The 10,075-nt window shown below is 40.4% G+C and overlaps 2 protein-coding genes across 2 annotated transcripts; both read right to left on the reverse strand.

The window, feature by feature from the left end:
• Positions 1 to 42: 42 nt before the first annotated feature.
• LOC102710859 (folylpolyglutamate synthase-like) lies at positions 43 to 5,071 on the reverse strand. Its single transcript, XM_006650904.3, has 16 exons — positions 4,702 to 5,071; positions 4,457 to 4,584; positions 4,298 to 4,363; positions 3,858 to 3,967; positions 3,493 to 3,553; positions 3,235 to 3,318; positions 2,917 to 2,973; positions 2,456 to 2,516; positions 2,334 to 2,380; positions 2,101 to 2,178; positions 1,828 to 1,992; positions 1,507 to 1,743; positions 1,306 to 1,384; positions 954 to 1,100; positions 710 to 819; positions 43 to 466 (listed from the first exon to the last, which is right to left on the reverse strand). Exons 1-16 carry the CDS (start codon positions 4,877 to 4,879, stop codon positions 407 to 409), a joined length of 1,668 nt encoding a protein of 555 aa, XP_006650967.2. The 5' UTR covers positions 4,880 to 5,071; the 3' UTR covers positions 43 to 406.
• Positions 5,072 to 5,288: 217 nt separating this feature from the next.
• On the reverse strand, positions 5,289 to 7,524 carry LOC102707194 (remorin-like). The gene is made up of 5 exons (XM_006649190.3): positions 7,266 to 7,524; positions 6,668 to 6,700; positions 6,477 to 6,564; positions 6,052 to 6,133; positions 5,289 to 5,802 (listed from the first exon to the last, which is right to left on the reverse strand). Exons 1-5 carry the CDS (start codon positions 7,384 to 7,386, stop codon positions 5,602 to 5,604), a joined length of 525 nt encoding a protein of 174 aa, XP_006649253.1. The 5' UTR covers positions 7,387 to 7,524; the 3' UTR covers positions 5,289 to 5,601.
• Positions 7,525 to 10,075: the final 2,551 nt, after the last annotated feature.

The following is a 10,075-nucleotide window of genomic DNA, read 5'->3' on the forward strand; positions in this document are numbered from 1 at the left end:
GTGGAAATCATCAGATCAATCATGCAAGTCTGTGATCAGGCATTCAGAGTTGACTAAATGCACATGAACGTCAAAAGATGAATCGTCACATCTTCAACAGGAGCTTACAAAAGTATATCCTACTCATGAACACCATCTTATTCAAGTGGAGTATTCAATCTATGACTTGTTATAATGGGCATTAAAGCTTTCTGGGTAAAAGAATACGGATTACAGTGGCAGCAACAACCATGAAAACACATAAAAGAGAGTATACACGAAGCTCGCTACCTGGTCAGCATAGATATTAAAACACCTGAAATTGTTGTATTCTGCAACCGTCCGGCTGCCGCCGGGGGATCTCAAACATAAACCACGAAATGCTCAGCTTCAGTTTGAACTAAATATATCATTCCAAGAGGAAGTATCATTTCTTGACCAATCTCAATACATCACCAACGAGATGTAGGGAGCCAGTAACCAAGACCTGGTTCAATGTATCAGACATAAATGTATCAGTACGAAGTGTGAAGCTAGCTTAGACATGTTACAGCGTTTCCAAAAATGAATTTATGGGGAAAAAAGGGAGAAAGATCATTAAACATGGCCACATGCCAAATATAAAAAGATAACAGATTGCAGGACAGTGATGGTGAACATGAAGTAACACATTTGGGATGAAACATTAACGCTTCTAAGTTACAGGTAATAGTTTGATGAAAACACCTACCTGAAAAGAAGTCGATCGGTTTTGTCGGGCATTTGTCCTCAGCCACTCGATAGCCTGTGGAAGTGATTCAACAACCAGACTGGTCTCACTGGAATTTGTGTTGTTCGTACCTGCACCGTTTGCTTCTAAATTCAGATACCATCTTCAGGCTAAAAATAACTTGTTTCAACAAGAAAACTGCATAGATACAATAGAAGCAGCATGCATGGCTAAAAGCAATCAGATTAAGAAAAACATTTATCACCATGAAGTAATTTCTCCCACACTCTTTGAAGTGACAATTGCCATGACAAATCAATTTGCTCAGGCTCTGCAGGAGCCGATGAATTGGTACCAAGCTTGTTGTATTGTGATTGGTTTGGCACAAAAAGAGCCATGTCAAAGTGGACCCCTGAACAAAATTGAACAACAGTAAATGCAAATGTTCAACCAAGAACAGGAACAAATTCGACTTAATAGTGGAATCAGCAGTGAATAAAGAAGTTTGTGCAAAACTCTAGTTGTTAGTGCAAACAACCAGTACACAATATAATGCATAAGTATTAGATAAATGAGTGTATATGAACTTATTTTCCATGCCAAGCACTTTTACATACCATTTTGAGCTGATGTATCCACAAGATGCGGAAGCAATCTCATAGGATCTCTCACAGACATGCAATTGAATAGAAGAATCTGTAATTGGACCAACAGTAAATTTCATATAAGGGGAAAGCCAATGATATGGTGCACGCAAAATAAAGTCTACTCAAGTATGATGAAAGTACACATGAAAGTAGAGAAGCTGTGAGTCATACCTTTTGAGAGTTGCCACAAGACTGAGATGGTGCCATGGGAGATGGTACTCTCCTTCCCTCCTTAGTAACATGGCTAAACCATCTAGCACAAATTTCCATACTTTCAGGACTGTGAGCCCCATCCAAATAGAAAACCAATTCCTCTCCTGAGCTCACTTGTGAATCTCTAACAATCTGGGCTCGGCCTTGCAAAGAAGCATTTGACAGCCCACTAATAAACTGATCTGGTAAAGGGTCCTAAATTCCATAAGAGAAGAAGGAAGTTATCACAACAACCTTTTTATATATAAAAATTAGCATGAATTATTGATTGAAACTTACAGTTTGGTTTAGTGGTATTCTATCTACATGTCCTTGCTTCTCGAGCCATGTACTAGCCAATGCAATTGCAAGGCCAGCATTTAAATATTGGTGTTCACCATGCAGTCCAAGATGCTGATCTTTTAACTGACGGGGTTCCAAAGGATGTGCTACTTGGAGTGAAACCTTCAGGAGGCATAGACTAACTTATTTTAAAAGATGCTTTCAGCTGTGTTAATTATCAAGTTTACAAATATTACAGCGCATAAGGAAAAGTTTTAAAGTAAAACATACACCCAATTCTGAAGCCCTTTGTTTCAGAGCAATCATTGCCTCTTCTGGCTGTGGAGCAGTGTAGGCCGGAACTCCTTTCTGTTAATCAGACGCCAAAAGGGAACCCAAAAAAATCAAGAAATATGAGGTAGACGTTTTCTTTTAATTGGTAAAATTCCAAGTGAAAGTGATAATAGAACACTTCGTCCTAAATTTGTAGTACATGACTTTGTTAGGGTAGTAGCTAAAAAGACCTTGAAAATCCCTGCCTTCTCCCCAGCAATTTCTCCAAGCGTATTTCCTGGGCACATGACAAAAGCATGAAATTACTTTTCCTAGTAATAGAGGGGGATCAACAGTCAGTTCCATGACTAACCAAGAATTTCCATGTGGTCATATCCAAGGGAAGATATTCCACAAACGACAGGTGCTTCAACCTGCGGATAAACAAAGTTATTAGACCTGTTGCACGCTTATGCTCTTGAGTTTTTTATACATCATGTCTTCAACATGCAGTATTTGATCTGAATGAGTTCATAAATATTCAGAAGAAACAGAAGCTAAACTTTAACTCTGATTAAAATAGAAGACACCAACATATGGCTATACCTGAATGAATATAGCTAAACTTTAACTACTTCTACAGTTTTCCTTGTGATCACACCTTTTATGTGGGATGAAAGGATGATCGGAAAAAAAATAGCAAAAAACCTAATACGAACAAGATTTTCAATACTAAAATGGTATAGCTCAAATTAGTCTTGCACTTCAATTACACAATATGAACACGTGCACACCACCTCTAGCTATACATTACTAGAACAGCAGATCACATACCACATTAGTTGCATCAAACTTCCCTCCAAGGCCAACCTCGAGAACAGCAACATCTACCTGTTTGAACCAAAAAAGAGGGAGTAAACCATCAAAGAATGTTTCTCCCGAAAAATGGTTCCAAGTCTCAAAAGGCAATGTGTGATATATGTCTTTGGTGCTTCTATGTTAGTACATTCAAATCCTAAAATTACAGTGTCATTCAAGTAAAATGGAGGAAGAAAATGAAATTTTGAATGCTACAATCCTCTCCATGTAGATAAAAGGGCGCAAATGGTAATAATGTAAAAAAAGAGAATGAAGTGTTTGCTGTTATCTCACCTGTTCAGCTGAGAATATCTTGAATGCTAGGAGTGCAAGGAACCTGAAGTAGGTTGGCATGGGAATATTGTCGTCAGTCTTCTCCTGAAAGTACACCATGTACATAATAATCTAGAAGTTTTGATAACAAAAGCAGCAAAACAACTCAAGATAGCTTATGTAGAAAATGTGCAAATTCCTGGTAGCATTTATGCCATAGTTTTTTTTTAACCACTGCTAGCACCCAACACATATGAAACAGCAGAGTTAGACATATACCTTCAGCTTATTCCAGCACCACCAGAAGTACTTCAAAAACTTTTCTTCAGAAATATCCACCCTGATACTCTCACGATTAGGAGCTAGATCAGAACAAGCAAAATGCATAGTTCTTTTTTAGGAAACAGGTTATTGACCTGCCTTTGATAGAAAGCCAAGAGAGCATACAGAATGTTTAGAGCAAAGTAAAAAACGACAACCGCTACTGGGGATGCCAGTTAGCAAAACGCATAGTTATCCAAATAACTTAAAAGACGTGGCATAGCACATCTAGATCCAGAAATTTGACATGAGAAACATTAGCAATCAACAATTCAACATTAGAGGCAAAGATGAGTAAAGGAGAACAACGGAAAGGAAATTACCCATTTAGCCGGAATCGCTCCCTGACATCCATCAAATGTGGTGAGGTGAACAGCCCTGTACTGAAACCACATGATCGCAGTATTGACTCTGTGAACGTGCATGTTGAACCCTGTAGATAAAGCCCATGTGCTGTTCAAACTCCACATCATAAGGAAGCAAATGAGTTTTACAGTATGTAGAGCTCTGCATTTTTTTTAGCATGGCAGGAAAGCTCTGGAATTGGTTGCATTACGTGCCGTACCAAACAGAATCAAACTGTTGCATTGGTAAACTTAATGTTGCATATTGGTTGCATACCTGCATCAAGATTCTGCATAGAGCTGCTCTTTTAATGATTTGTGCAGCGTGCATCTCTACTCTCTAAACATTCTTCATCGAAATGGAAACCACACAACATCTAGCATTATAGCTGGAGTTAATCCTCGGTTAGTTAGTTTACCTTTCCTTTGGTCCCTGCGACGTGAATCACCTTCATCCGCGCGATCGGCTCCTCCAGCTCCAGAATCTGCGCCACCGCAGCAACCAAACCCACCCGATCGAATGAAACAAACCATCCTAATAGGCAATCAAACTTGCCAAAGCGGAGGAAGAAATAGACCTGTAGGTAGTGCGCCATGAGGTCCCACTGGTTCCCCCGGTTGCCGCTGTGCGCCCGCACCTTCTGCGTGATGAGCGAGGAGAGCCGCCCCATCACGTCCTCGTACTCCGCCGCCGCCACAACACCACCTGCATCCCAAACCGATTCACCCGCAATCCCTCACATCAGCACAGCGCAGCAGCAGCAGCATCCATGCCATACCAAACTGCTCAGGCAAAATCAATCAGGCCGGTGCCGCCGCTTACCTGCCCGCGCCTGAGCGGCGTCGGCGGCGGTGGCGATGGAGGCCATCTCGCGAGCGTAGAGGAGGAGGCGGCGGCGTCCAGGGTCCGGGGCTGCGGCGGCGGCGACGGCGGCGGGGAGGAAGGAGGAGCAGGGCACCAGGAGGCGGCGGAGCTGGGCCAGCGGAGGGCGGTGAGGCATAGGCCGCCGCGTGCAGCGCAAGCTCAGGCGAGCGCGGATTCCATGGCCGCTACTAGTTGTAGTGGGCGGGGTTGGTGGTAGTGGTGGCGCCGCCGCCGCCACCGCCGTGGTGGTGGTGGCCTGGTGGGCTCCACGCCTCGGGCGCCGCAGCCGTTTGTCTGTCTCTTCGGAGGGTACCCTCCCGCTGACGAGTGGGTCCCCGAGTTTTCTGATCCCACCAAACTGGATCCCGCTGCTCCAGTAATCTACTGTATGGCCTCGTAGTAGTGTGTTGTGCTATACGCTTTCTCCGAGGCGCGGAGGCGGATTTCTGGGTTTCCATTGGATCGTTGTTTTATGGTACAAGAAAATTTCATGTGCTACCTTTCAATAAAAAGGAGGAGCAAGTTTAACTCTTCATTTGACAATATACAACAATTAATAACCAATGTTTTACTAACAAATCTTCGTGAAAGAATAAACGTATCCATAATCCATCAGAACTGCACTCCCTATGCATATACACAAATTCCTTTACAAAATGCACCAGAAATCAAACACCATCCAACCCACAAAACACGAACCAACTGGCCTTCAACTAGACGTCATACACACGAAACGCACGAACACACGGATGCCATGCATGCACATACACTTACAGTCCCATACTAACAACACCAAATCCCAGCAAATATCGTGTATCATCTCATCTCATCATCATCGTCATTTTCCTTTTCTCCTTCTCAGGCTTTCAAGAGGCCGAAGAGCTTCGTCGGAGCCTCGCCCTTTGCACGGTACTTCGCGGCCAGCTCCTCCGCCATGATCAGCTCCTCACCTCGCTTCGCCTCCGTCATCGCCCTCTTCTCCTCGGCTGTCTTGTGCAGCAACGCCAGCTTGTTCTTCAGCTTCTCTTCGTATGCTGCTTTCTTCTTCTCCAGTTGCTCCTGCAGTCACAGAGTAACTCAACTGTTATTGGGGGTGATTGTTTGGCTAATGGTATATTTACAAACAAAAAATAATTTAAAAATAAAACTTATATATATATAATGAAAAATCTTAAAATCAACTCTAAGTTTAAGGTTAAAAATTTAAATTTTGGTTTATAAGTATGAGTAGAAGCGAAAGATGAGAGTGATTGTTACTGAACAGTTTTAACTGTTAGTAAAACTTCAATCATCGGATGATCTGTCTACCTCGATCCTTTTCAGCTCAGCCTCCATCTCTGCTTTCTTTGCATTCTCCCATGAAGTGATGTAGGACAGCTTCTTGGCCGCTCTGTTTGTTGTTGTTCAGTCAGACAAAGAAAAATGACAGAGACAGAAAGAAATTTCATCAGCATTTTTCAGGTAGTAGTACAAGCTAGTGTTGGTACGAGTGCAACGTCAGTGCATGCATCAGATATGATATGAAAGGTACTTTGCTCTTTGAGTGCACCGTAAGAATAGTTCTCCATCAAATATGGCTAACCAGCGAACGAGATGATGTGCCATGTCAGTAATTACGCGCTACAGTAGTCTGATTGATTCTTTTCGCTTTTAAGCAACCACTAATTGAATGCTAGTATTTTGATATGGTACCCTTTTTTTTGTGGATAATATTTCTGATTAAAATATAGTACCTGTTCTCTGCTCTAGCCTTCTCGCTCTCCTCCCAGGCATTGATCAGTACCAATCTTTTCTCGGACACTATTTTTGCGAGGTAAGCATCTGAACAACGAGGAAACGAAATGATATGAGCACATAAGCATGAAACCTGAAGTATTTTTTGCTGGTTACAGTGAGATTCAGATGATCATTTCTGTGTTAGTACCTCTTTCAGCTGAACCTCCTGTAGCTTCAGCATCTGGTGTTGGGAAACAAGAAAGGATAAGTCAGAATTCAGAAAAAAAAAAAAGGAAACATTCATTTTTACACTCAGTACTCCTTTTCTTTTTCTTTTTTTCCTTTTTTGCAGGGAACTTTTACTCTGCTTGTATAAGCAGTTAGAACAATAGCTTGGTAGATGATCGTTCTACCTCGCATTGATTTGACATCTATTTTCAAATTATGCAGTACCAGTTTGTTTTACCTTAGTGAAGCCTAAGTTTCACTTCATTATCTTTAAACCTTGTAGTTTTTTTTCTCATGAAATCAGGTTTTAAATCAGTACTAGATAAAGGGATCTCTTAAAAATCCCATATACTCCTAGATAAAAAGCTAGCAAAACTAGCAGGGACATACATGGAGAAACATGCATCATATCACAGAGACATTTCACCAAAGGAACATAGTATACTTGGCAAGTAATTAAGCAGAACTGAAACTTAGATAATTGATGAGACGAATCAGCTGCTGAAACTGCGAGTGGCCATGAAATCAACCGATCGATCGATCGCGGAGATGAGGGTGGTGTAAACTGCTGTACGTACCCTTGACGAGGACGATGGCCTTGGAGTCGTCGTGCTGGCTGGGCGGCGCCGGCAGCGGCACCACCGCCTTCTCCTCGGCGATGTCCTTGGTCACCTCCACCTTCTTCGCCTCCTCGGCCATCGAGCAAGCTAGATCACCTCCAGAAAACAACACAAATGTCTCCTTCTTCTTGCTCCCGACGACGAGCGAGCAGCAAATGGTTTCGCCAAAACAACAGCTAATCAGGCGTAAACCGTTAGCTGGACCGGAGGAGGATATATGTGTGTATATAGAGGAAGGAAGAAAGCTAAAAAAGAAATAAAAAGAAGGCGATGGATGGATGGAGTTAGTGTCACAATCAAGGGTGGCTTAGTTAATTAGCAAGAGTGATGGACGACGTACTGTTTCCAGGCAGGCTGTGAGCTGGTCTGGTGAGCTCGCATATCACACCATTATTATATTCGACGCTACTAACATTATAATCTTTTATGCCCAGGGGAAAAAAAACATCAGATTTTAGATGCTACAACATTCTATCCAGGGTCGTACAGACTACAGAGTAGTGTTATATAATATGGTAGTACACGTTAAATGTAATTGATTATTTACTTAGCTAAATAAGAAGCATACATTAGTGCTAAATAATGATATGAGTAATGATTTGGTGATGGGTGCGCGTCATGTCGTCTTGGCTTCTCTAGCTGAGCTCCGGCGCCAACCAATTAAGCTGCTTTACGACCATGGGGCCGATGACAGCCACCATCTTCCATGTTCCAGGTTGTTTGCTAATACTCGGTCGTTCGTTCGTTGCCTATGCACAGGCACTCCTCTCCGCTTTCCTCTCTCCTTTTCTCGCGCACTACCTCTTACTATCATAACCTTATTTTTTAATTTCAGTATCCAATATTTTAGCCATTCGTCTTATTTAAAAAATTTATATACAAAAACTTAAAAAAATAGTCACCATAAAGTACTATTTATATTTTATCATCTAGTAACAATAAAATTATTAATCATAAAAATATTTCAAATAAGATGAAGAGTCAAAATATTGTATCTAAAAAACTGAAAAACGACCTTAATATGGGATGGAGGTAGTATATCCTTGCCTGTCGTTTAATTGGTTAGGTAACTAATCTTTTCGTTTCTGTTTATATTTATAAGTTAAAATTTAAATTATCAGCTTTCAATTTGATGTTATCATAGGGGTTTTTATCATAATTTATTTTTCATCATTTGTTTTTAGATCGCTAAAAACCATATATATGAAAATTTTACTCACAAGCTATTTTTTGTTTGTAATAATGTTGTTCGATATTTTACATAGAAAAGTCAAACAATTAAGCTGTAGATTTTTTTTCCATCCGCCTCATGTTATAAGTTATTTTGGGTCTATTGTAAAGTGTAGTACCATCCGCAGCACCGAATAGGTTTTTTTTAATTCAATATTAAATATATGTTATAACGTAGTTATTATCTGTTGAAAATATTGCCATATTTTTTCTGTAAAACTTTAACTTAAAAACCTATAGTAACTAATAGAGTAAATGTGAAGCAGAGACGAAGTACAAGTTAGCTCTGCATATGAGTTCGGCCGAGATTAGTTCATTATAGAGTCGCTATGGTCCATTAATTCATTAATTGCAGGTAAAAACGTACATCTGCTTAACTGTCGAGTTCAGACATTGCAGGTTATTGAGACCTTTAGTTTAGTCTAATGAGAATCATCAATCATCAGTCTAAGAAGATACTAAAGTTAGGTGTTGTAGTACTAGTATGGTGGAACGATAATTACCTACTTTTGTTTGCCAATCTGTCCCCTTTAATTTATTCAGTCCACTTCAGAACAACATTACGTGCAACTAGTAGTGCTTCGTTAGCTAGCTGTTCTTACTCCTTTTTTCCTTTGTTGCAAGTAGAAAAGAATGTAAGAAATCATTCAGTTTCGTACATTGATTCTCCAGGACGACAACAGCTCAACTCAACGCACAGGCAACTAAAACTATGATCAGCAAAACGGGTATCATCAGTATGACCAAACTTCTCTGAAGAAACTGCTGCAATATCTAAGCTGCTAACCTAACCTGTTCGCTGATTCTCTGTACGTTAATAATTATTTTCTAAAAAAAATTCTGTACGTTGATAAAATTAATGTTGGTGCATGATTAAGATACTCAAACTGCAAAAAAATATCAAGTGTGGATGCATTCGTTGATCTAACCTTAGAAACGAAGCAATGGAGAAGAGCTAGCTAGGCAGCAGCAACAGCCGTTAGAAAGCTTTGTGCATGGCCAACGACAGTGACGGTGGACAGCGAATTGGAGCTGTGTGTGATGGATGACGAATTGACGATGTGTATACGAGAGTATCAGGCTCTCTTTAGTTTCCAAAATATTTTCTCAAAAATATCGCATTGAATTTTTGGACATCTAAAATAGAGCATTAAATATACATGAACAGCTAGTTAGACAGTTATGAGAGAAATCGTGAGACGAATCTTTTGAGCCTAATTACTACGTGATTAGCCATAAGTGCTATATTAATCTATATGTACTAATGACAGATTAATTAGACTTAAAAGATTCGTCTCGTCGTTTCTTGACGAAATCTATAATTTATTTTGTAATTAGACTATATTTAATATTTCAAATATGTATCCGTATTTTTTGAAAAAAAATTACAAACTGAACAACGCCTAAATCAATCGGATGCCATGCTAGCTTTTTATGGCATCGTCATATCATGCATGGTGGTGTTGGTGTTGGTTGCCAGCTCTGATCCTATATCAGTATCACCACCTAACAGTTAGGATGTCTCCTTAATCGAGCCC

This window comes from Oryza brachyantha, chromosome 3 (genome assembly GCF_000231095.2).
Source record: "Oryza brachyantha chromosome 3, ObraRS2, whole genome shotgun sequence".
NCBI lineage: Eukaryota > Viridiplantae > Streptophyta > Magnoliopsida > Poales > Poaceae > Oryza > Oryza brachyantha.

Bases quoted from the DNA above. Each gene is read 5' to 3' on its own strand.
- LOC102710859 (XM_006650904.3), bottom strand. From the start codon at position 4,879: ATGCCTCACCGCCCTCCGCTGGCCCAGCTCCGCCGCCTCCTGGTGCCC. The intron at 4,364-4,456 runs GTCTATTTCTTC...GCGGTGGCGCAG, and splicing joins TCATGGCGCACTACCTACAG to ATTCTGGAGCTGGAGGAGCC. The intron at 2,381-2,455 runs GTTAGTCATGGA...TCATGTGCCCAG, and splicing joins TGACCACATGGAAATTCTTG to GAAATACGCTTGGAGAAATT.
- LOC102707194 (XM_006649190.3), bottom strand. From the start codon at position 7,386: ATGGCCGAGGAGGCGAAGAAGGTGGAGGTGACCAAGGACATCGCCGAG. The intron at 6,701-7,265 runs GTACGTACAGCA...TCCCAACACCAG, and splicing joins GGCCATCGTCCTCGTCAAGG to ATGCTGAAGCTACAGGAGGT. The intron at 5,803-6,051 runs GTAGACAGATCA...CTGTGACTGCAG, and splicing joins CTGAGCTGAAAAGGATCGAG to GAGCAACTGGAGAAGAAGAA.